The 26,056-nt window shown below is 44.8% G+C and overlaps 1 protein-coding gene across 3 annotated transcripts in view; it reads left to right on the top strand.

The window, feature by feature from the left end:
* Positions 1–26,056, top strand: part of ABTB3 (ankyrin repeat and BTB domain containing 3) — a 170,672-nt gene that overhangs the window by 92,043 nt on the left and 52,573 nt on the right. For all 3 annotated transcript variants that reach the window (XM_061445066.1, XM_061445067.1, XM_061445068.1), the window contains exons 2-3: positions 5,240–5,389; positions 19,487–19,691. In XM_061445066.1, coding sequence (XP_061301050.1) covers positions 5,240–5,389; positions 19,487–19,691 — 355 coding nt within the window. The remainder of the gene's footprint in view (positions 1–5,239; positions 5,390–19,486; positions 19,692–26,056) is intronic.

The raw sequence follows: 26,056 nt of genomic DNA on the forward strand, positions 1-26,056 counted from the left end.
TATGCCCGAGAGAAAGTGCCGACTGCTGATCCTGGAAAATAGGCACTGTAGGTGCCAGCACTCGAGGAATCAAATATTTTGCAACAGCTGGTATATAAATAAGTGCAGATATCTGTCTAAGTAGAGAAACAGTGGAGAGGGCTTAGATTTCTTTTTTTTAACGATTCATCTGTACTTAGGTGAGATTTGGGCTACAACCCCTGTATTTCTCCTACCCTGAAAGCCAGAGGGGTCACATAACCGCTGCTGCATCAGCTGTTGGAATTGCTCTGGTCCATCAGGTCCTTCAGGCTGTTTTGCTGGGGAGACGCTGAGGAGAACGTTCAAGCTCTGCCAGGGCTGCTGCCAGGTCCTGAGTTTGGGATGTTTGCATTATCCATGCACGCTTCTGTCACGCTGCAAGGACAGCATGGACAGCTCCGTGGCAAAGTCTGAAATGAGTATGCAAGAATGTATGTATATTTGTGCCAAAATCTGCCTTGTAGTGGAGGGTGGTGTGTCAACCAAGCCCAAGAGGTGGAAATGTGCATGAGGAAACTGGAATAGGGGTACCAGGTACCCCAGCTTCGAGTGAGTTTGCATGAAGGTTTAAAATAACTGCTTCTTTTATGAGTTCGGGCATTTTCAGTCTTCACTTTGTCATTTTGTGCAATACTTGTTTGGTTTGGGATTTTTTAAGTCCTTGGGGACTGAGTTCTGGTTTGTGTTTCAGCTTAGCCCAAGGGGCAGGAAAAACGTGGAGTCTATTAATTGCACATCAGATTTTTTGCTATGATGTTGTTTGTCTCTAGAGATTTGGGAGGGGGAGCATTATGAGCTTGTCACTGTGATTTTATTTTTTCTTGGCATCCTGCTGGTTTTCAGATGTATTCTCTGCATTTCTCTTCAGTCTTTTACCTATAGACTGCAGGGTATCCTGAGGCCAAGGGCAAAGTGAATAAAACAATTTTGAGTATGGCCCATTCTGAATGCCTCCTTGCAGACAAGTCCTAGACAGATCCCTGCCCCAGGGAGGGTGCAGACATGGGGAAGCAGTGAAAAAGGTGACAAAAATCCAAATACACTTGAATGCTTTGGTTGTCTTGCCTTGCTCCAGTGATTCACAGCAGTCACAGATGCAATGTATGGCTGCTGTAGATTGCTTGGTGGCACAGAGCAGCCAGGGGCATATTGAGTGACTCTGGCCCTGCATTTGTTGGGCAGTAACTGACTGCTTAATTTCCACTCTAGTGAATCAAGAGAGAAGAAGAGGGATAAAATAATGGGCAAAGAAGCGCACAGGCTTGAGTAACCGTGCAGAAAGGAAGGACATTGAACAGCTGAGGGAAAAGACAGATAACTGCCTTTCATTTCTGAAGATACTTCACAGACATTTTTGGTGTAAAATGACAGATAGCATCAGCAGTGACAGATGGGAAAGCAAGGGGGAAAACATCCTTTTCTTCGGGCCAGTGGAAATTTGAAGTCCTCATGTGTTTGTCTAGTTCAACACAGTATGGCTGAAGACACTGCTGAAAAAGCAAGTGGATAATACCAATTGTCACAGAATCAAAATAAGGAAGTTGAACTGTAGCCAAGCCAGTGAAAGCTGGTGGTGGCTATTTAAATGTTTATATTTATAAAAAAGAGATTTATAATTGCAGACTTCTTACCTTTTCCCCTTCCACTTTGATTTGGCATGCTATCTTCTTGCCAAGGAGCAATTCCCTGCCGTGGCCTTTCATTGGTAAATTTGAGCTTTACGTCAAACACTGATAAAAGAGAATGGCTTTTTTGTTCTAAAAAGCATTTCATTCACTGATTTTTATTATTTTGGGGGGGGGGGAAATAGTTGAATCTAGAAAATTGGCAGAGTTGCATGCCCAAAACATAGAATTCCCTTTCTCCATACTGGCAAAACACAGATCTGATCCAGCAAAATCATGAGAACTGGTCACCTACTGTGGTCAATTGTAGTTCTGAAGCTGGTGTATTAAGTATCAGGTGTTTGGCTATTGCATGTCTTTAACCTCCAACCCAAGTAAAATCCTTTGGCGTGACATTCTATAATTTGTTAAGTTTTCTAACAGTGATACCTTCTACATTTCATTTTCACTTTTCATCCAAAAACCTGAGAATATTTTCCCCTCACTGAAGAACAGAGTAATTAATCATCAGGGCTGTTTGTAAGGAAAAGCCTGGCTGTGGGAACGGAGTCATAGATAGAGAATAAAATATATCTATATGCCACTTCCTGGAGAAATCTCTGCAGTACATATTATGATTTAAGCCACTTGAATCTTACTATTAAAAAGGTATCTTAAGCCAGTATTTTTTCCATGCTTAAGGTGTGTTTTCACTGAAAAAGATTTTTTTTTCTTGGATATTTGTTCTTTGAAGATGCCATAAATGTGTTTGTGCTCTATTTCTCGGTTTTAGAAATGTCTTAAAATATATTAGATCATTTACACATCTGTTTTCTGCAGGGAAGACTCTTCCAATTCAGTCTTAATTTCTATCCATTAAAATTATAAAGAATGATCTAAATAAATGAGAAGGATTTCCAAGAGAGAATACTTATTACTATATGTGAGAAAGTCTGCATTTTAAATCCAGGTGTTGTATTCCTCAAGCTCTGTACCTTTCCAGAATATAAATGTTGATCAGTGCACCAAGTGTTTATGCGAGTCAGCCACTGAGCGATGGCAGGAGGATTTGGAGAGCTTGTTTGATAAGCTGTTGTCGCCTTTTATCCCTTACCTCTGTGTTTAATTTTCCTCCCTGTTGCTGTGTCAGATGTCCTGCTCTTTCTCTCCAGGCTGCTTCCTCACGGGTCGTGTTCCTCTCTCGTGACCTTCCACACATTAATATGTTTTTTCTGTAGTTGTTACAAGCCCGGGATCAGAGCCAGGGCTGGGATAGCGGCTGCTCCTGCTCCTCTATCTCTAGCATTTCAAATAGGCTATTAGGGAATTTGTTCTGGTGTTGCTGTTGTGCACAGAATCATAGAATCACAGAATAGTTAGGGTTGGAAAGGACCTTAAGATCATCCAGTTCCAACTCCCCTGCCATGGGCAGGGACACCTCACACTAAACCATGTCACCCAAGGCTCTGTCCAACCTGGACTTGAACCCCGCCAGGGATGTAGCATTCACAGCTTCCCTGGGCAACCCATTCCAGTGCTTCACCACCCTCACAGTAAAAAACTTCTTCCTTATATCCAATCTAAACTTCCCCTGTTTAAGTTTTAACCCGTCACCCCTTGTCCTATCACTACAGTCCCTAATGAAGAGTCCCTCTCCAGCATCCCTATAGGCCCCCTTCAGATACTGGAAGGCTGCTATGAGGTCTCCATGCAGCCTTCTCTTCTCCAGGCTGAATAGCCCCAGCCTTCTCAGCCTGTCTTCATACGGGAGGTGCTCCAGTCCCCTGATCATCCTCGTGGCCCTCCTCTGGACTTGTTCCAACAGTTCCATTTCCTTTTTATGTTGAGGACACCAGAACTGCACACAATACTCCAGGTGAGGTCTCACAAGAGCAGAGTAGAGGGGCAGGATCACCTCCTTGGACATGCTGGTCACGCTCTTTTTGATGCAGCCCAGGGTACGGTTGGCTTTCTGGGCTGCGAGTGCACACTGCTGGCTCATCAGAAGATGATTCTGATTTAGATTGCTATCTCATGGCCATGGTGGACAAGACATTTGGTCCGACTTTTCCCAGTGTATACCCCTGCTTTTTGATTTGAACATGCTCACTGAACCTGCATCACCTCACTCCTCTCAGGATGGGTGTTTTTAGGTCTGTGCTGCCAAGAAAACTTTTAGGCTAAACTGTTTGCAGGGAGGAGATGTATGTGAGAAGGGAATTCAAGGCAGTTTGGCATAGCTAACAAGGTGTCTGAGAAGCATCCCCTCTCAGGTGCATTGCCTGGTCTTGCAGTGCTCCAACGCAGAGAGGTTTGTGGGGCAGTTGCATAACTGAGGTAAACAGTTTAAGGTAGCTATGCTCCACTGGACCTCAATGCTATACCTATTGGTAGAATGCTTGATTGAGAGTTACATGCCATATATTTGCTGACCTGGTAAACTAAGCAAGTTCTCCCCTCTGAAAAAAAAATCCCACTAAATAAGTACTTCTTTCTTAACATACTTTGTAAAGTCTGCTTGGCCCCTAAGGGCAGAACCTCTGCCCTGTGCTTAAAAGGTGGGAATAGAAAGAGCTACTGGAAAAAAAAATTTTCCTATTATGGCTTCTTTTCAATGGTATTTGTTGCATTTCATAGAATCAGAGATATGATGAAATGTAATCATCATAAAGAAGTACGATTCCACTGCCTCCAGTGGGTCTCCACCTGTGTGTGTCCCAGAGGGATTGGGAAGGCAATGCTGTGAAGAGCATGGCCATAGCTGGCTGTTCACAGACCTCAGGAAGGGAGGAGAGCTTACTCTCCAAGCTGGACTTCCATGTGTCTGTTACCCAAGGATGGTAATGCAGGGTTTGCTCTTGTAAATAAGTTCTGTTATTCAGCATGACAGTGATTTTGATTAGTAAATGTGTGCCCTCTATCTACGCCTGAGGGTTTAGATATTGTGGTAGAAAGTGACTTTTGTGCCTGAATAAATGTGTATGCAAATTATTATATGTCTGTAGCTTTATTTATGCCCTGCCCCACAAAAATTCACTGCTGTAAGGGCTTCTGCATAATGTGCTTTTGAAGCCCAAGCAGCTCAATTGTCAGGAGTTGTATTTACAGGAGAAATTCAATATGCCCATCAATGACACTGTGAGCATCTTGACACTGTCCATTATTTTGGCAATTGATAACGGAATTTCTCTTAGAGGAGAATCCTGTATCATCTGTCTTATAAATTTAAAGCCAATCTTTAAGAATTGTGTTGCTGAGATACCATTTTCTAATAAATTTGTATTTACGAGTAGTTTCTAGGAGGCTTCTTTGGAACCCTCTTGATATCCTCCTTGGGCAATTCTCTAGGATTTTCCTTAGAATTATCCCTAATAGACATTGTAAGTGACTTAAGGATATTCAGAAGAGCTAACGAGGGCTACTTCCAAGAGCATGAGTCATCTAGGACATTGAGTTATAGATGTTGACTGTCTTTGAGCTCTGCACACACACTGTGTCTTGGAATGTCCCTAAAGTGATGTGGTGGTGGCAGCCAAGTCACCCGTGGTGGCAGCCAAGTCACCCATAGTGGCTGAAATGACAATGGATTTCTCCTTTCTTTTTATCCACTGTAGGTGTTCTCTGCCTGCCAGACAGCCTGAACCTTCACAAAGACCAGCAAAGGTCAAACAAGCCTGGGGAAGTGCAGATGTTCAGCCAGTCAGAGCTGAGGACCATCGAGCAGTCTTTACTTGCTACCCGTGTGGGGAGCATTGCTGAACTCAGTAAGTACAAGGCTGTTGATAATGTCTGGGTTTCCTTCCTCAAAATAAAGCGAATTCAATTGCATTGCCAGGTTATATGGAGAAATGAGGAGGGGGCACATGTGACGTTGAAGGAGACATTGAGGCCATGTTTCTGTTCCATGGCTAGTTTGGAAGCTGAAGCCATAGGAGGAAAGGAGTCTTGTGCAGTCTCATAATAATGCCTATGACTTCTTTGCATACACTGCTCTCACTTTTAAAGGTGGAAGATGCTTTGTTTCATCCTCTTTCTGTTGTATTTGAGAGCACCTCACAGCTTGGCCAGACTTACAAATGTCTGTTATATTGGTGTCCCATCTCATTTCACTGGGATGCCTGTTTTGAGATGGGCAGGCAAAAAGCTGAAGGTTGCAGTAAGCAAAGGAAATACTGTCACAAATTTAAAGTGGCGTTAGTTCCACCTGTGTTAGGGTCCTTCACCCTGCCTTTCCTTCTCAGTTCCAGCAGAAGAAAGAACCACAACTGAAACATGCACCAAAGGAATTTGTCCTTGGAAGATAAATTATTTGCTATTAATCGAAATACTTTTTAAGAAATGTGAGAATCTGTGATGTCTGTCAAAATCCGAAAGCTTTGGTTTGAGCACAAAGGAATTGTAGGAGGCAAAAGCCATGTGAAGCCTCATATGATGTGGAGAAGTGCCTTTTTTTAAACTTATTAAGAGAAAAGCCTTCCAATCACATGTTTATGGTATGGTTAGAGATATGAAACAATTTGTGGGGAAAAAAGAAACGTTCAGACAAAAATAGTGTTGTTTTTTCTGAGGTCTGTCAGGAATACTGTCAAGTATTTTTTTCCTGAGATGTTATGAGATTTTGAGGAGCAACTGAAAGGAGTCAGAGCTATGAAGATACAGGCCACCCAGCTTACTGCTGTTCTTAGTACTGAATCCTGTGTTACAAGCATCATAAAGATCATGCATAGGGATTTCATGTTCATTTTCCTGGTGCTTTCTGTAGCAGTGGGAGTCTTCTCTGCAGCTCCATCATATTGTCAGGCCTCAGTTTACTTGTTGCTCATGAGCCATGTGGATGCATCATGGATGTTTGTCAGCAAGCCACAAAACGATTTTCTGTTTTCAGCTTGCTAATTTTTATTCTGCTTTCATAAAACATCAACAAGCCAAGAGCACTTACATGCCTTAGTGTGAAGTGTTGTGCTGCCTCTGGTATCAGGTGTTTGGTGTTATTCAAATTAAGTAATTTATGCTTATTTACTTCACGGTCATGAAACACACAACACTAGTCTGTGTGCCAACTAAATTATGCACAATACAGCTCTCTTCCTAGAAGTACATATGGTTGTGTTTTAATAAATAAGTAAATCTGCGGATATTTCAGGATTACTTTTCTAAATTCATCCTGTATTTTTTTTGAGCCTCTGTATGAAACCAGACTCCTTTACTGCTCCCTCTCCCCCTTTTAAATTTGATTCCCAGAAATCTGTCACCCCTAAGTAGTCCTAGCTTAGATTCAAACACTTGGTTAGTAGGGTTTGCCTTCTGTGTATCTGTTGACTGCAAACACAGGCAAAACACTCTTCAGGGTGGCCAACTCGAAGGAAAGAGCACATCAGTGGGAGTTAGCTGCAGCTGTCAGAGGTTGGCACCTCCAGCATGCTGGTAGGTCTCCAGAAAGCCCTCTGGACAACCGTCGGGAGTGCCTCCCCAGCCGCTGCAAGCAGACGCATGTCAAGGAAGAAGCAGTAGGAGGAGTGGTAATTGGCAAAACTTACAAGGTTTGATGCTCAGCTGGGTAGAAATCTTTGCTGTGGAGCAGTGCAGTGCAGAGTTCAAAGCCGAGTTGTGAAATGTGGAGGGAGGCGCAGCATGTCGGTGCTCAAAACCCCATGAATCTGGGGAGAAGGTTGTGAAATGTAAGGAAAACGGAGGGGTGGGAGGTAAAAGGGGTTTGCTCTTGCTCAGTGCTTGTGTATCTGTCTCTGGCATCAGCAGAGGCTGTGACCTGGAGATTACAGCAGATCCTCTGCCATAGAGGGAGGCTGGGAAACCACAGCATGGGGGCAGAAACCCTGAGGAGTGGGGAGAAGCCAACAGGGAACACCTGGGGATCAGAGCACGTTGGCGGGGAGAGAGTAAGCAAAGGAGGATTTATCGTTAGTCCGGTGGTGTGAGGGGGATGGAGAGCTTTAGAAGTGGTGTTATGGAGAGGAAAAAGGATATGGCAAGCTCTGGTGTGGAGAATGTGGGATATGAGGGAAGGGTTAGGTATCTAAAAGCCCCTGCTCATGCCGGGATGAATAAAGGTGATGAGGGAGAGTCTCTGGGGATAGGAGGGAATTAAGAGGATAGCACTTGTGAAGAGGAGGAGGAGATAGCATCCAGGACTGGGTGGCAAGGACAGAAGCTTGGCCTACTGGACCAACAGAGGAGGCAGTTCCTGGGTATGTGTCCGCAATGTTCCACCAGTTGCAATATCGCAGGAGCCAGGACTTCATTTCTGTTCTCTTCAAAAGAGTACAAAAAACAATGGCAAAGAGTGATCTTGCAATAAAGCAATTTAATTTTGTCTCAGGAAAAAAAAAGAAAGGGCAAAAAAAAGCAATTCTAATTGAATGATATTTGCAATAGTTTATCGACATTAATAATTAAAGCATAGCAAGTACAGGGAACAGCTAGAATTAACAAGTGCCTGCATGCGGAGAGAAGGCTTCCCCTGCTCTCAGTTCTGCCCGGCATCCTCCATGTAGCGGCATAGCCGGCTGCTGACTTGCTGGAGGCGTTGAGAGCAGGAAATCAAATCTGTGCCCTGTAAGATAGCAGCTGGCAAATGGGCCCAGTTTACTGCCCAGGACCTGGGTTTCAGCTCTAGTCTTCTTACGTTTCTTTGCACTGTGGTCCAGGTGGAAAATGGATTCACACGGTGAAAAGCCTTGCATCTTGTGGTACCTTCATCTTGCCCTACATATGGTGGCCCTCAGTTGTCAGCTCCCTTCGATTCTTCATGTATGCTGTCTTCCTATTAGAAAAGACCATTTAGGTGAGCTGCATCTCCCTGAGTGGTGGCAGAGGTTAGAGAAAACTGGGGGAAGGTGGGGTGCTGAATACAACCATAGCAGGAGGGCAGCACCTTCTTCAGAAGAGGAGGTCAACCCAGGATGACATTGAGGGGTCCTCACAGCCAGGCAGGTACAACTGGACTGAGAGATGCTGCTGTGGTCCCCCAAAAACCCTGCTTCTGCTTTCATCTCCTAGGTTTGGCAGGCAGCGGGTACTGGTTGTCACTGGAATGGCCCTGCCTTGCCTGGCGGCGGAGAGGGGAGGTAACATCACTGCACTACTGGCCCTGGGGCGCTCTCCTGAAAACAGGAGGAAGAGGAGATGTTGCTGACTTAGGGGAAAAAAATCAAAGGAAGGTTTCATCTCCAGGACTTAGGAGGAGAATGTAAATAGAGACCTAATTCTGCAATGCAATTACAGTGTAATGCGTGATTCCAAAGAAAAGGCTTGAAAAATTAATGTGAAACCTTATTCATTAAAATATAATGAACACGGCACAAACTTAAAGAACAACAATAAATCTGGCCCATGTTATATTGGCATTTAGTATTCAGGAATTATAATAGCCTACTACAGTGTGTTTTAAAATAATTTCATTTGAAATGCTTATTATATAGAGAACATTGGGAAGAACTGAAGCACAGCAAAAATAATAGGATTTTAAACAGAAACCTGACAGTATTTCACTGTTTAATCTTAAAGAAAATATTTCATGAGACTTCCCCCCCCCAATTTTTCCTAAATTTTCTGTTTTTTCCAGACCAGACCTAGAGGAGAAAGGGGACAGATTTGTTGGGGGGGGGGGGGGGGGGGGGGGGGGAGGTGGTTCAAAAGGTTTTGGAGATTTTTCTAGATTTCTAGTTCTTCTCTTTTATTTCATCCCCTTCAGAGGAGGAAAAATAAGTAGACTGAACAGAAAAAGAGAGGAGTATTAGGGAGAGCTTTGGCCTTTGAGAGGTTCCATGATACTTCATTTTGACCTTTGAATATTTTTTCTAACCTCTTTATATGCATGTTTGCAATCCACAAACATTTAGGTTGTATTTAACAGTATAACACTCCAACAAATCTATTCATCACCCATCTAAAAATGCTGCTGCCCAGATGCAGAAGGGATGAGGCTCATAACTGGAGGTCACTGATGTTTTGCTGGATGGAGGAAGACCCTCTTTCTCTTGTGTGTGCATGCAGGTGGTTAACAAGGAAGAGCAGAGGCTTAGCACCAATCCCGGCACAAAGAAATACTCCTTTCTCGCTGCCTTGGGGTGAAGAATGTAAGGTGTTAGTGTATAGCTGAGCTCAGACAGCCACCCCATGCTGAGGCAAATGCATAGGGCTGCAGGAGGGCTGTGTTTCTTGGGCCTTGTATAGGGATTAACTGTGGTTTAGGATGTCATCCAAACTGTGTCTTCACGCATGTCTTCAGGTTAGAACAGAAAACTGCTTTAAGTCCAAAGATGGCCAGTCTGTTATGGCTTTTCTGGTGAGAAGTTTGCCACCCAATATTGTACAAACTGTGGTGATTGGTGGTGGTGGCATTGCTCTAGGTGTTAACCACAATGAGTAGACATGTTTTATTTTAAACTAGGATAATCTGAAGATGTGGATGTGACTTAGCACTGCTGATCTCACAGCTTTTTGCCCTTCGAATGGTGTTTAACTCAGCTGTGATGCTCAGGCTGATAACTTCTTCCATATCAGGTCTCAGCAATGTTTTCCTTTTTGTCATTGGAAAAATGCCACCCTTCTCCATCATCCTCTCTTGGCCTCCGCAGTTCTGAATGTATATATTTCCAAATTAACGAGTCGATCTCGGCACACTGTTAGGGATGAAAGGAAAGGTTACTGCTTAAGCATAAGTCAGAATTTGATTGTACATAACAATACTGATTTTCATTTCTCATCTCAGCCCCAGCTAAGGAGATGATGAAAGTTGACATCCTCTCTTTTGCCTTTTCATCCTCTGCAACCAACAGGAAGGAGCACTGCAGGAGCCGTACAAACCAATTCACGTCCTGTAAACAAGAGGTTAAACCTAGGCTTAGGAGCAAATACCAGGGTAAAGGTGCTTGGTGGAAAAGTGGCACCTGAAGGAGGGTTGATTTTAAGTGATCTACTTATTTACTGCCAGAACAAAAGCCTTATTTGTCAGATATTTTTCACAGATTAAGCAGCATTGTAGAGAAAGGGCAAAGCTTAGTCCCTGTGAACGATTTGGTTCATGCAGTGTACTGCTGAGCTAAGTGGAGATACTAGCCAAAACCTGAATTCAGATCATAGTGCTCCCTTCAGTGTAGGGTTTGGCCATAGACTGGCAACCTGTGGGGGCATTCTCCACCTGTGATGATAGGTCTACTTTATAAGGCCCTCCACTGGGTTATTGCACAAGATCTCCATGTCCTCGCTCTCCCACTGCTTTCTGGACCTTTTGTTTGAGGTTCCTCCTCAGTGCAATCCACACGTCATCTGCTCTGTCTGTAACAGATAAAAAAGAGAAGTTGTTGAGATGTCCCTTCAGTAAGCACAAGACAGATTAATGCAGTGCTTAAAAGCTAGGTAGTTCCTTGCCTCCAAGTGCTAGCTGGTTGCAGGCTTTCCTAGCCTCTGTGCTCCTCTTGCAGCTCCCTCCAAGTGATGGACCTGAGCCTCTATTCACTGTCTCTGCATGAAAAGGATTATAGTTTCTAAATAGCCCCAAATGACCCCCTTCTTTTCTCCCCTTTCCCCTTATCATAAACCATAAAGCAATACGTTTATTTATCAATGAAATGAAGCACGGGGGAAGATAATTTGAAAATACCAGTCTATACCCTGCTAAGGCTTTACCTTCCCTTTCACTGCCATGCTGACCATGGAGTTACAGGGGCTGAACAGAGGCAGCTGTCATTTTCCTGCTCCCCATCTGCTGTCAGCACTCCTTTGGGGACTCCCTGGCTCTCCCCACAGATAAGATTCAGCCACCTTTGCCTTTCTGGGGGCCGAGCCAGAGTCTTATCCCCATGCAGGTGGTTTTCTTCCTCCAGGGCCTCTATCTCATGCATTTGAGCCCACTCAGGTTTGATGATTAGAGGCAAAAGGCATCGCCTTGGTGGGTGGGGGATGCTGGAGCTCCAGTCCTCCATCAGCCTTTTGTGATACGCCACTGTATTGTCACAGGACTCCCTCATGTACATCACCCTTGAGGTGCAGACTCATCTTCACCCCTGAACTCCTGTGCATGACACCACACTTGGTGTTAAAAGAGCATTTTCCTTTCCTTAGGTTTGCAGTCCTCTCTGTCTCTGCTGTGCAGAGCACAGACGATCAGACGGGCCAGGGTGAGCACTCTTCAGCTGGCCTTTTCAGCCATGGGGGTCTCTTAAATTCAGAGTTTGAGCACATGGGTCTAGGTCAGGCCAAAGAAAATCTGGGAGCAGTGGTCCATAAGGCAGTAGCAGTCTCCAAAGGGAAGGCTCTGCATTAGGTCAGGAGATGAATAGCTCATCTGAGTCAAAGCTTGTTTTGTTTGGAGTTGACGTGGTTTAAGAGGAGTCAAACACAAACATCATGCTTGCCACATTGGATTGGAGATTTTGAAGGTAATAGTGTTATAATAGGTATGTGAACTTGAGAAGGTTTAATTATTATTGTGGCTTCTTCATGGAATGTATCCAGTGCCTAATTTCTCAGTCTTCAAAGGCTTTGCAAACACTAAATCGCACACGAACGCTACTCTGTAATATAAATAGAAACTTCTTGTGACTGTGGGATAAGGGGAGATAAAAGGTTAGTGATCTGTGGGAGGCCACAGGGAAGCCACTGTCAGGAAATGGGCTGCTTGTATCCTGGTCCTCTCTTTTGGCACTGAATTCAGAGTTTGAGACCACATCTCCTTCGTTTGCTCTTCTGTGGGTGAGACAGTTGGCTGTTAGGAAAAGAAAAGATTGCTGGGAGCAGCAGATTCACATAGGGGCATGGTATGGGCAAGTGGAGATAGCAGAGATGGGGAGGTTTCTGCAAGATGAGCTCAGTGGTGAATCTGTTGCATGTGGGATGCTCCACTGACTGTGGGTTATGGCACCCCAAATTCACCCACAGCCTCAGGCAGTTGGCTCTTGAATCTGGAATACACTATGTGCCAAGAATAGCATAGCTTTATGTCGGAAGTCACTTTGTGCTAAGAGCATTGTGCACAGTGAAATATGTACTAAACGCTTTATAGTGTGCATCCACCTAGCTCTTTGTGCACTCCTTTCCAGGTATAGGTGGGTCATCTTGAGTTAGCAATGCAAAGACCTCCAATAAATCATTTGAGGAGAAGTTTCAGTCGAGCAGTTTTTGCTCAGCTCACTTTTGAAACGTAAGAGATTGATGCAGCAGCAGAGGTACAGCAAACAGGGAGGAACAGCGTAGCTGAAATCAAGAGTGTAGGGATGGCTGGGGCGGCTGACTGAGTAGATGGCTGGAGGCAGTCTGCTGTGGTACAGGAGATACAGTTCAACTACTCGTGTTCACCCACATTCATGCACTTACAGGCATAGGCTGGTGTGAGATGTAGCAATGCATCTCTTCAGTGCAGACACCAGAGGAAACGGGGAGGTAGGAAGAGAAATGTAGCTAAAGTCTGGGAAGGATGCAGGATGGCCACAGCTACCAGGTAGCAGTCTGATAGGACAGACTGTGGTTTTATTATCAGGGTTATAAATCATGTTTTCAATATAGCCTCCCCAGAGCTGGTCGTGAGCAAACACAAAGACTCAAGACTTTTATACTTAGGTGTGAAATGAGTCCATGTCAAGAAAGTGAGTTTTACACCTGGCTCACATGCTTGTAAAGGAGTAAACTTTGGAAAGTGCTGGCCATGACATGAAGTTGACATCTGGAGTGCAGTTCCCTGACCAGTTCTCTTCCTTTTCATGGTCTGGGCAGGATAAAGGAGGACATTAAGGGCTCTGAAGGGCAAGCGCACCCTAGTCTACAGCTCTGGCCCCCTCTTTGCTTGGGGATGATGTTCACTCAGGTAACACTGGTGCTGTCAACATGCAGGGCATGATTCCTGAGAGCAGGCTACGCACACTGGAGTCATGGGCAGCTGGATGGATGATCAGACCAGCATTATCAGACTGATGGGTGCTACCTGCAGGGTGCTGCCATGCTAGAAACACAGCCTGCTGCTGCTTCACACGGTGTCCTAACAGGATGTGCTGTGGAGGGTGGGCTGCGATAGAAAGAGAGATCCTTTTCCCTCCTGTGCTTTAAAGAAAAGACATGGGCCAAAGAACTGTGTGGCCTCTTTTTTGTGTGCAAAAAGATCATCATTAAGTTATTCTTGCAGTTTTAGGACATGTTTTTGTAACAAGAAAAACTTGAGGTAGGTGTCATAGGGAGTGGCCATGTAAGACCTCAGGGTTGTAGTTGGCCAGTCACACACCCTGCTGAATGTTGTATGCTGTGGAATTTTATCCCTCTGAAAGCAGTGAATCTGCTCATAGGCAGACATGATTGGACAATCAGGTCCATCATGACAGACCATGAAATCCCACAGGAAGCTTCTAAGAAGTAGGCATTGGGCATCTGTCATTTCCTCTTTCTTCCTTCTCTTTGCTTTTCTTCTTCCCCCTCCTCTCCCGCATCACAAAACTGGAAATGAATGTGCTATATTGTAAATATTTTTCTTTAAAATAGTAAAAGCAATGATAATAGCTTTTACTGAAGCCAAAAAGCCTTTGCTGGTGACTGTGGAGCAGGCTCCAGCTGTCCACTTGTGTGCTGCATGTTGTATATAATATACTATCCCCATAAAGACTGAAGAAGCTTAACTTTCCCTGTCACATCACATCTTTGGCTTGAAGTCGGTGAAGCTGTTCTTTAAATATTCAGTATTGCCTTAAACCAGGCCTGTGTCACACCATGTGCATTATATAATATTTTCAATTTTTAAATCTAATGTATATGGACTTTGCACTCATGAACTGTGCTGAACTGACCGCAGCAGTGACGGGAAGTCCTATTTTACTTGCGGAAGGGGTGAAGTGTGTGGAAAGCAGCTATAGTGGCTGCTTTCCACACACTGGGGTATGCTGATGGTTTCATGGGTCCATTGCTAACCTGTGTGTGAGGCATGGTGTTCCTCCCCTGGGCTGACAAGCTCCAGTGTGGAGCTGCATTGCCAGAGCTCCTCCCCATCCCAGTCCAGGGCTGCAAGGCAGTGCCAGCCTGGGGCTTGCTGCTGCCTTTGCTGCTCTCTGGGAGCCTGCTCTCCAGTTCTGGATTCCCAGAATCAGAATCAGCAACAAAAATATCCTCAAATATCCCCCACTTCGCTGTTCAGTTGTTTTCTACATGTCTACCGCATACAACGTGCTGTTTTCCTCTCCCTGTTCCTGCCAGCAGAGCAGTTTGTGCGTTGGCTTGTGTTGCATACATTACGGAAGTGTTTATTTGGCTTAAATTAAAAACAAAATAAAATTGGCAAGGCCTTTCGTCAGGCAGATCAGCTCCTCGGTTTGTTCTTCAGATGGGTTGCAGGCGGTGGTAGAAGAGTGTGAATAAGCCAGGGGGCAGTGAGGCAGGGATCCCCACCGAGACCCTTGTGTGATCCCACAGCCCTCAGGAGCCAGGTCCATGGAGTTAAAAGATCAACTGGGATTTTTTATGTTTTCTGGGGGTTTTTGTAATGATGCACTCAGTAATTTATTGGCCTTTCAGATGCACTTAGTTGATACAGTTGAGACATTTTCAGGTGCAGAAGAACCAGCAATGCTGTGAACGAGTAACCTTCCCTTGCAGAGCATTGCTGTACTGACCACATCTCTGAAGAGCGGAGATGGCTGACACAAACTGATGGAGGGGGCTTGCCTTTCTGTGCTTAGCTACAAATTCAAGGTTGCCCTTTCTGTTCAGATATACCATAGCTTTTACAGCTGGCAATGAGAACTTGTATAGATTGGGCTTCCCAGATGAGACCTGTGGCTGACTGCTGGAGACCAGACCAGTGAGTCCCGTCATGGAGATGGTTTCACATCCATGGGCTTTGGGGTGCACTGGCCATGATCAAAGAGTGTTTCAACTCTTGGTATATTCTTTGGAAGAAAATGGAGAAGAAAAAACATATTAGCAAGGAAGAATAGAAGCAGCAAATGTGGTAGGGATTGAAAACAGTACACGTGCATCTCAAAGCAGATGTTGACACTATACTACATTTTACAGAGTATGAATAAATACTGCCATACAGTGTGTGCGTGTGTCTGTCAGCTTCCTCATCTGTTCTTGGCACTGATCCTGGTGCACAGTTTTTGCTCTGAAGAATGTGCACCATAACTGGAGGAGGAAAAGGGCACCAGGGCATGCAGTGAATTGTCCGAGGTTACACTGTGGAATAAAATAGAGAGCAATCATTCCCATCCTGCTTCCAGTCATCTGCCTGTTGGGTACCAAGGTCATAATGCAGCCTTTTATGCTTACTTACAGCCAGCCCCCTGTGAAGTTCAGTGCTTTATAGGTATTCATTATTTAAGCTTTGAATTATCTCTGATAGAGGAATGTTATAATAATTGTTAATATAGATACTATTTGAAATGTAACCAGAGATAATATAAGAAAGGCAAAAGCAAGATCTAAGCCAATCGGTTCTTGGTATAATGTGATTAAATGAGGTTTAAACATGAAAGGCATTAATACAGCTTTAATGGCATGAATCGGTTTGGGTTTTTTAAGAAGCAGTTGAGGAAACACAGCATAAAAGGGTGAACTCCTGGTCGTACTGAAACGGATGGGAGCTTTGCTACTGATTTGAGAGAGGCTTGAGTTCCTCTAGCCTTGCATCAGCAGTGCTGCTGAGCTGCCTGCCCTGCCAACGTCATTCTTGCTGATGCTTTCCCTCCCTACTCACTGTGCAGCTTCCTCTGATGCTGGATGTGTCACTGAAGTTGCACTGGGGAAGTGCTTGGGGAAGAATGAAGATGAAGTAATGCTGCTGCCTGTATCTGGGCCTAAATGGCATCCTGATTTTTATTCATTGTTCAGTACAGGAGTCAGAGGTGCCTCTGTCTCAATCCACTGAAATGAGACTAGTCAGGTGCTTAATTTCAACAACACGCTTTAATGCTGTAGTGGTTTGGGTCTGAAGAGTCTGAATTTAGTGCAGCTCCTTTTTCTTTGCTTTTGCAATTATTGTTAAAGCTGGATCTTGCAGCCAGCGCTTCTATGCCGTTGTTTTGCCTTTTGGAGAAAAAGAGAGGAATTTACTTTTGTTGTCAGCAGTGTTGCTGGCAGTTAGATTGGCCAGTGCTAGTCTTGGCAGTGCACATCTGCTGTGACAGAGTGGGCTGAGGGAAGGGGATCCGGAACTCTCCTGCTGCTTCGAGGTGTCTGCAGTTAATCTGGGGCAAGACCAAGGAGTCACCTCTGAGGCACATCTGCTTCTGCTGCAGATCTGATCCTTCAGGCTTTCTGCATGCACAGCTTCTCCTGGAAATTATGAGAATGCAGGGATACAAGATTGGTTCTATCATGACAATTTCCTGGCAGAAAGAAAAGACAGAAACTATTTTTAAATGAAAGCTTTGAATCAGAAGAATATTGCAGAGTGCAGCAAAAAATTGTGTTAAACCCCTAAAATCATGGACTCGGCAGTTTTCTCATGCCAGCGGTTTTCTTCTCTCCATGGTTTTAAGGCTGTGATTTTCGAGGACTGGGCTGAGCATTTTTCAACAAGACATTTCTATTCTCTCTGGTGCACATTATCACAGCAGCATCATCATTTTCTGCGTCAGTCAGGTTAGAGAGGGGTGATATGTGCTGTGGTGTGTTCGCAGGGATGGGGCTTTGCAGAAAAACCTGTAGCTCTGCCTTGCGCGCAGTCATTCCTCTGTAAGTTTGCCCAGGAGTTCATTATTGAGCTTTTATTTTTTTTTCCCCCAGATTTGGTTTTATGTTCCTACCTCGGTGTACATTTTTAACTTTTTCTTCCAAGTTTCACTGCTCAGTGGTCACCTGGGAAAAGCAAATAAGAGAAAGTGTGTGACTTCTTCTTAACACTGGAAAATTATGTCCTCTTTTCCCCATCACTCGCTTTTGTATAGCTTAAGAATGACCCAAAGGGCTCTTGCTCAGGTTTTCATTTAAAACAAACCATCTGATTTGATCTGAGATCATTATTTTCCCCTAAAGCACTCTCAGAGTGATCTGAAAGTGTGAAAAAAGACAGTTTATAACCGCAATTGTTTCCTTACCTTTGATAGAGTGGTCACTAGTCAACAGAGGTAAAATTCACTGCCTTGGAGGGAGGCACTTTAGTTAATTAGTTACCATCAGTACTGTGCTAAGAGACTTCACTGCTGCTTTCCCATATATATTTGCCTGCTCATCTCACTTGCTGGCTTTACTGATCCTGGTCCCCATACTGTCTGTGGTTTCCCATACCCACCCTGCGAGGAAGCACCCGGAACCACTTCAGTGGAGGGGAGACAACAAGCATCATTCTCTAGGGCCATTTTAGAATCATAGAATCACAGAATGGTTTTGGTTGGAGAGAATGCTTAAGATCATCCAGTTCCAACCCCCCTGCCATGGGCAGGGACACCTCACACTAGACCAGGTTTCTCAAGGCTCTGTCCAGCCTGGCCTTGAACCCTGCCAGGGATGCCACGTTCACAGCTTCCCTGGGCAACCCATTCCAGTGCTTCACCACCCTCACAGTAAAAAACTTCTTCCTAATATCTAACTTGAACTTCTCCTCTTTCAGTTTAAACCCATTACCCTTGTCCTACCACTACAGACCCTCATGAAGAGTCCCCAGCATCCTTATAGGCCCCCTTCAGATACTGGAAGGTTGCTATGGGGTCTCCACGCAGCCTTCTCTTCTCCAGGCTGAACAGCCCCAACTTCCTCAGCCTGTCTTCATACAGGAGGTGCTCCAGTCCCCTGATCATCCTCATGGCCCTCCTCTGGACTTGTTCCAACAGTTCCATGTCCTTTTTATGTTGAGGACACCAGAACTGTACACAATATTCCAGGTGAGGTCTCACAAGAGCAGAGGGGCAGGATCACCTCCTTGGACCTGCTGGTCACACTCCTTTTGATGCAGCCCAGGATACAGTTGGCTTTCTGGGCTGCAAGCGCACACTGAAGCCGGCCCATGTTCATTTTCTCATCAACCGACACCCCGAAGTCCTTCTCCGCAGGGCTGCTCTGAATCTCTTCTCTGCCCAACCTGTAGCTGTGCCTGGGATTGCTCCGACCCAGGTGTAGGACCTTGCACTTGGCATGGTTAAACTTCATGAGGTTGGTATCAGCCCACCTCACAAGTGTGTCGAGGTCCCTCTGGATGGCATTCCTTCCCTCCAGCGTATGAACTGAACCACACAGCTTGGTGTCATCGGCAAACTTGCTGAGGGCGCACTCAATCCCATTTTCTGTGCTCTGGAAACCTTAGGGGCTGGGTGAGCCTACTTCACAGGTCTTGCTCTTTTGCTAACGTGAAGTTTTCCTGTGCTTTCAAATTGTAGTTTTGGTTGCATGTTTCTGATGCAGTCTTTTAGGAATTTTTCCCCCTTTTTTTTTTCACCCACATGTCCCTTTGCACTCTTCCTTAGTGCTTAGTGCGTTACTTGACTGCCTCCTTCCTTCTTTCAAGGGGCTGGATTTCCCTGCCACTCTCTAACCAGGAGCATGCAGCTTTTGGTGCCACTCTGCATTGTTCTCACTGGTCATTTTTGGGGGGCTGTGGGGTGAGGTAGCTGTGTCGCACACCCTGGCGTACCATCTCTTCTGGAGTGCTGAGATGGCATTGCGTACACATCCTGTTTGCGGGGAACCATCTTCTGCAAGCCTTTGGGAGCTTACTGGCAGCTTGGGTATGTCACACCACACCATGTAAACCACCAGGTGAAGGCCAGCCTGGTGATGAGCAATGCACCGGATCCAGTCCTACCCTTTACCATTTGCAAATGTGAGGTTAAACAGAAGGGAAAACCAACCCAGCGTGTCTTTTGGTTTGAAAACTCAGGGGAGAGGAAGCTGAAAAGCCTGGCATTCACCCAGCTTCTGCTTCTTTCCAGGCGACCTGGTGTCTCGAGCGATGCACCACCTCCAGCCTCTCAACGCCAAGCAGCATGGGAACGGGACACCAATGCACCAGAAGCAGGGTTCCTTCTATTGGGAGCCAGAGGCTCTGTACACCCTCTGCTACTTCATGCACTGTCCACAGATGGAGTGGGAAAACCCTAATGTGGAGCCGTCAAAAGTCACGCTGCAGACTGAGAGGTAAGAGCACTTAATGTCGTGGTGAAGACCTTTTGTTAATAAATCAACTTGGCTAGGTAATTGCTAATTACAGCTGGCGTGTGAGAGGCTGCGGAGTGGTCTGGTTTGGTTTAGGATCACCTCTTTGAAATCTGTTTCTCTCACCAAAGCGCTGCGTGGCTGAACCAATATATATCGAAAGTGACACCCAGTGGCTACATACAGCAAATTGGTTCCAGATGTGCACTCGGGAGAGATTTCCTTTTCCTTTTGTTGTTGCTCAGCTATTCTGTGTTTTGGAAAAGAAAATGAGAACTTCTATTTCTGGCCTAGCAGGTTTGGGTTTAAATGTGTTTCTTCTATGCGTTAATAGGGCTCAACAGCTGTGACTGGGGAAGTGGAAAATGAATAGAGTAGTGTGTGGAAAGGAGAGGTTGTTAAAAGATGCTGGGCTCCAGCCATGCCGAGTACCCAGGCACAGGAGTAACCTGGGGAATGCCGTGGCCGGTGATGTGGCAGGCTCCGGTTGTGCTACTGTTGTCCCCGCTCCAGGGATGGCCAGGGATGTTGAGACATGCTTGAGGCCTCATTGGTCTCAGAGTTTGCTGTAAGGTGAGAACAATATACCACTGAAGCCAGTGATGGGGTTACCAACACCGGCAGGCAGACAAGGTGCCCAGCACAGGGCAGCTCTTCACCCAAGTGCTGTAGAAAGCAACCAGGACAGCCTGCTGGCCAGGAAAATAAAGCCATCTCCTGTCAGAAGCCCAGCAAGCCCTCTACTGATGGAAGCCTCCACTTGTGTGCTGAGGCACAGAATCACAGAATACTTTGGGTAGGAAGGAACCTTCAAAACTCATTTAGTCCAACCCCCCTGCAGTGAGCAGGGACATCTTCAACTAGATTAGGTTGCCCACAGCTACACCAATGCTATGCTATTTCCCTGCCATGCTCCTCCCCAGCTCTAAACCAGGCTTCCCCAGTACTGAGACAAGAGGACCAGCAGGTGCTTGGAGAGTGCTGGGTATGCATTTTGAGAATGGGTATCATGGTGATGCAGATGCAAGCTGTTTTTTCAAACTGGGCTCTAGATTTACATCCCAGTACATATATTGCACTATACATGTGTGCCAAACTGTCATCTGCATGTATGCCCTGAGAACTGCACATATAGGGTTTGCTTATTGTTTCAGTATGAGGTCTGCATCTCAAAAACAGCATTTGAGAATCTCATCATATGTGTAATTGTAAATGGTATATAATATGATATCTTCATGGAAATACTTTTGTAATGATTCACAGAAAAGCATACAAGATGAAATTCTGGCATTAATAATGTTACTGGGAATTCTGCCATTTGCCTTTGGATGGCATTTTGTTTCTTTTCAAGTTTGGGTCGCTCTGTGGGCATGTTTGTTGCTTTTTGCTCTATTGTTCCCAAAGTATGAAAGAATCCAGAATTCTCTCTTTTTTCCAGATTAATTTTAATTTCATGGTTTGTCATACAGCGTTGTTATTGCAGAAGGCAAAAATTTGTGTCCAAGAGTGGTCAGTATGCACAAAAGATAACCAAAATTAGAAAATGCCCTCATTTGATCTATAGTCCCCATCCATGGGAGAAATGCCACTGGGACCAGTGGGAATATATATAAAAGTGAATAGGGCTGAGGCTCTGGTTTTGTAAGATTTCGGCAGATTTCTCTGTGAAAAGTGAAAAGGGCAGGGGAATATTTGAAAAATCACTTTTAACATTTGCTTTAATGGGTTTTCCTTTCTCTGAGGTCACCTTTATGCATGTTCTCTTGGTTAGAGCAGTTGAACCGGTGACTATTTAAAGTGATTGTTCTTCTTTGCTTTATTTTGAATACTCCATCTGGCAAGACATCTTCCTTTGGCAGGGCAGTGAACAACTGCGGTGTGCGGTTAGGGCCATAGCAAGTACTCAGTGTTATTGCCAAGAGCTTGTGGTCACTTTTGGAAGGAGCGGATATGTCTCCTGTTGCCTAATCAAGCATGCGTTAGTACTTAGTGCTGGAATGGGGGTGATGCAGGGTTAAGCATGAGCCTGGATATTTCCATGGGGTTGTGCTCTGGAGCTTCACCAGATGGATGTAACCATACTGTGCTGCAGAAAGGAGAGTGGTGAAGCTGACTTCTCTTTAGTGCTGTGAGGAGCATTCCTAACCTTTTCCCATCATTTTTTTTTTTTTTTACATGCAAGCATGCTTTGTGGTCCATTACTTATTTATGATGGTTTTGGTTTCCGTGATAGTTTTTGTGTGTTGCAGGGAAGTGGGTTTGTTAAACATGACTTTTTCATATGCAGAATATTTGCCAGCTTTGTGCTATAGCTATACGTTGTATTCTGTCCCTTCTTCTCCAGCTGTGTCAATTGGTTTTATGTTGAAAGAAGCCCAGAAGGAAGCAAGGAGGTCCAGGCATCTTTCCCCACCCTTGGCCTCTCTGTATCCCTGCTGGTGCAGAGAAGCCAGGAATACATAGATCTGATTGTAGGCAGTATTCCCATGAAATGGGGATTGTTCGTGGCTTATATGAAGCCAAACTGGCTGCTGTCTTGGCTCCCTCCTCTCTGACCATGCAGGCCCAGGGTTGAGAGTGTTGTGGGATGCAGCCAGAGAGCTTTCCCGCTGCTTGCAGGGCTTGGCTGGCTCCATAAGAGCTGTTCCTGTCTTTCCCACCCATTTCCAGCCCACCTGGACTGCAGTTTTGAACCAGGTTGACTTAAGAGGCTGCAAAGGCTCTGCATGTTCTTCTGTGGAGGCTGGATATGGGAGGGAAACTGGTGTGGCGGCGGTCCCGTCTGGCTTAGCACTTTCCAGCACAGAGAGTGGTACCTCCTCCAAAGTCTTGGGGGACACATAAATGGGATGTTTTCATTTGAATAAATCTGGCTCTTTTTTTTTCTAGGGAGTGTTTCTTTGTATTTGCTCTTCATGGAGGTAAAGAAATGAGATTGCAGTGTATTTTTAATAGTGTTTGTCTTTACATAAAATAAAAGGGAAAAATGATTATACACTGAAGCTCTTGCTTGGGGGGGTGGGGGGGATGGCTCCTTCCGTGGGAGGTGAAGGTGGTGGAAAGTGGCCAGGATTGCTCAGAAAACCTGGAAAATATTCCCCACTTCCTAAGCGCCAAGAAACTCAACCATAAGATGGATATGTGACACCCTGCTACCCCAAATTTATATTCTTCTTTCAATCTGGTCACTTTGTAAGAAACACTGATTTTTTGGCTGTGTGAAGCACCAACACAAGGTAGTCCTGCTGGGGTGGGTTATCTAATGGCCCCAGGTACCATGTAGACAGCTATTCTGGTAGCATGGAGTTACAGGCAGGGGTTTGGACCAGTCTGTGGGGAATGTAGACAGCTATTTTAGCAGGCATGAAGGTACAGGGAGCATGTGGGGTAGACTTGTTTGTGGGGTTCTCCTTTCCAGGCATGACATGATGGAGGCATTTCTCTTTGTGCCAGGTATTGCATGCAAAAGCACTGCTCCCTCCGCATGCAGGCAGCTGTTTTCTTTATTCGTTTTCCCTGGAATTAGAAATAAAGGAATTGTAGATGAAACCACTTTTGCCAAGATATCTTTCTTGCTTGCTGCTTCTGGTTTAATAAAAGGATCTGTCTCGTGGTTGTGTTTTGCTTCTCAGCCTCTATAACACTTCCAAAATTATGGCAAGTAATTTCTTAAGGACCGGAAAGCGCAAATCTGTAGCTGCAGATTTGTGTGATGTTTTTTTCTGTAAGTGGTTCCTTACCCACTTCTATCCACAGCTATATTGACAGAGTCCTCATTACTTCCTAACTCTCCATGTTCCCCATTAACAACTCATTGAGAAGCAGCAGCTCAGCAGCTCAGCCGGTCCAGAACCACTCATTAATTCTGCACACAGGCAGCAAAGTTCCTTCTCCACCGCTTCCTCTGCTGCTCCACCTTGGAGGAGCATTAACTCCCTGTACTACTCCAGTGCTTCCTCTGCCGCTCTGCTTTGGGGGAGCATTAGCTCTCTATACCACCCCACAGCTTTTAGCTTTTCTCCTCAAATCTTCATTGAGTTGATGGGGATGTGTCTGGTTCTAACCTTTGTTTCACTTCTCCCTCACTACTTTTCCCTGTATGTGGAGCAATCCCTTTGGAAACTCCCATCGGCAATTGCTTGCTTTTTATTTTCGTGCCTGCCTTCCATGTGGACACACACAAAAATATGCATGTCCCTTACGCATGCACACATGCAAATTACAGCGTGTAGTCACTGATGATTAACAGAAAGGTTTGGGGTTATTGTCTGAATTTTGGTTCGTGCTTTGGATACTTATTAGTGTACCTGGTTAATTAATGTGAGGAGTGCTCCACTACTATAAAATAACTTGAACCCTTTCAAAGCATCTTCATAACTGGTACATGTCTGTAGTACAGATTATACCCATAGAACAATTTCAGTAAGAAGGTAACTAGGAAAACGTGTCTTTGATTTAAATTATTATGTGGTACAAACTCCATGGATAGGGCAGTCTCCAACAAAGGCCCACAGAGAGTGGAGGGAATGATGGGGAGTGCTGATGAAGAACAGGTAAAGCACTAGCACTGGGAATGTGGAAATCCTGCTATGAAACCTGAATGAACCTAGCAGCCTATACCTGAAGAAGGGGTATGCTGCTTGATGTGTCAGTATGGCATAGTCCCATATAACCCTATATATTTTTATCCACCGTCTAATGGAAAATTTCACATGGTAAAACCGTGACTTCGCTGAACTCAGAGTTACACTGGAGTTGATATGAATGGGAACTACTGAAAAGAAATCCCAGATCCATCTTTACATAAATCCTCTAGGTTTGCTTCCTAAGTATCAAACTTACCACTCTTTAATGATCCCTTCAGAAATGGTGTTGGCAGCTGCTTGCAGCATATGAGATAGCACATGTTATGAGAAATAATTCAGGCAAGTATTCATAGCTCGACTGTCAGATGCCATATACCCTTTCTGGGCTATGACTGTATTCTACATCTATAGACTTATGCTGTCCATGGGATGGCTAGAGGATATTTTAAATAGAGAAATTGCCTGCAGCACTGCAACAACAGCCCATTACTGGGGCCGTTCTGCGCCATGCTCCCAACGCTGGCGTCTCTTCAGGAATTTATGCCACAACCAGCCCTGTCAAATCTGATGTCAAAACTGGCTGTGAAATATTTCCCTGTTGTGGTTGCTGGCTGAGTCATCACTTCGACTCGGTTGTATTTCAAACTTCGGTCATTAATATTTTTAACGCAGGAGAGGCAATAGCAATGGTGCATTCAAATGCTGGATGCAAGTTTAAAACCCATGACTTGCAGATTGCCTTGTGAAGACTCTGGAGCACTGATGTCTTGTAGAATCATAGAATGGTTTGGTTTGGAAAGGACCTTAATGATCATCTAGTTGTCTTGGTACAGAAAAGCAACTCCCCCTGCCTAGGCAAGTCTCATCAAGGGTTGTGCAAGAGCAATGAGATTTGTTCCTTTGGCCTGAACAGAATGTAGAATTGGCTTTTTCAAAGGTCTTCTACTTGGGTTACCCTTAGCTTTGTTTCTGGGGCAGCAGAGGAGCTGCCTAGGGATAGCTGCATGGACTTGGGTGGTGCTCCAGTTGGCACCGCTGGGTCCCTGGGTGGGATTGAGACTGGAAGCTTTTTGAAGGCATCAGAAAATAATTGCTCTCTCTGAAGACAAGTAGCTTATGTTGTAAATATAAACCAGGAGTTTTGCAGCCCAGAAACCCATCTGAAATGTATGATAAACATTGGAAAAAACATGCTTTTCTATCCTCCAATAACACTAAAAGCGGACTAGAATTGCATATATGGTTTCATCATGTGCTCTAAATCAAAACTGTCGGAACTGAGGATGCTTTTCAATTTCTATATTGGAATTTTCTTTAAAAACCATTCATGAAAACATAACTAATCAAACCAATGAAATCTTTTTATGATGTTAAAGTTGCTGACTCATATCTGCAAGCAGAAACATCTCTCTGCCTTTGTTTAGATAGGCTTTTTCTTGTAAAAGTACAGTCTTGCGTTTCTCAGGAGCACCGTTAATTCTTGTTCGTTTTTGCAGTTGTACACAGCAGTGACCTGCATGCAGTGCTTTGGCTACCATTGCCATGAAGGTTTGCAGTCACCACTCCTTGGCTGGAGTGATTGGAGAAACTCAAGACTCACCACAGCAATAGCTAAAGGATTCTGCAAATAGAAATCTCTGAAGCAATTGTCGTAATTGAACTGTATAGAACATGTTTAAGGTAGAGCAAAGTCAGATCTCTATAGCTGTGTCCACAGCTGGTGAAACTGAGGGGTGGACAGCAGAAGGCAGCTGTGGGAAT

This window comes from Pezoporus flaviventris, unplaced genomic scaffold (genome assembly GCF_033815535.1).
Source record: "Pezoporus flaviventris isolate CSIRO_AGI_PZ_B2104156 unplaced genomic scaffold, CSIRO_AGI_Pfla_v1 ptg000002l, whole genome shotgun sequence".
In the NCBI taxonomy this organism is placed as follows: Eukaryota; Metazoa; Chordata; class Aves; order Psittaciformes; family Psittacidae; genus Pezoporus; species Pezoporus flaviventris.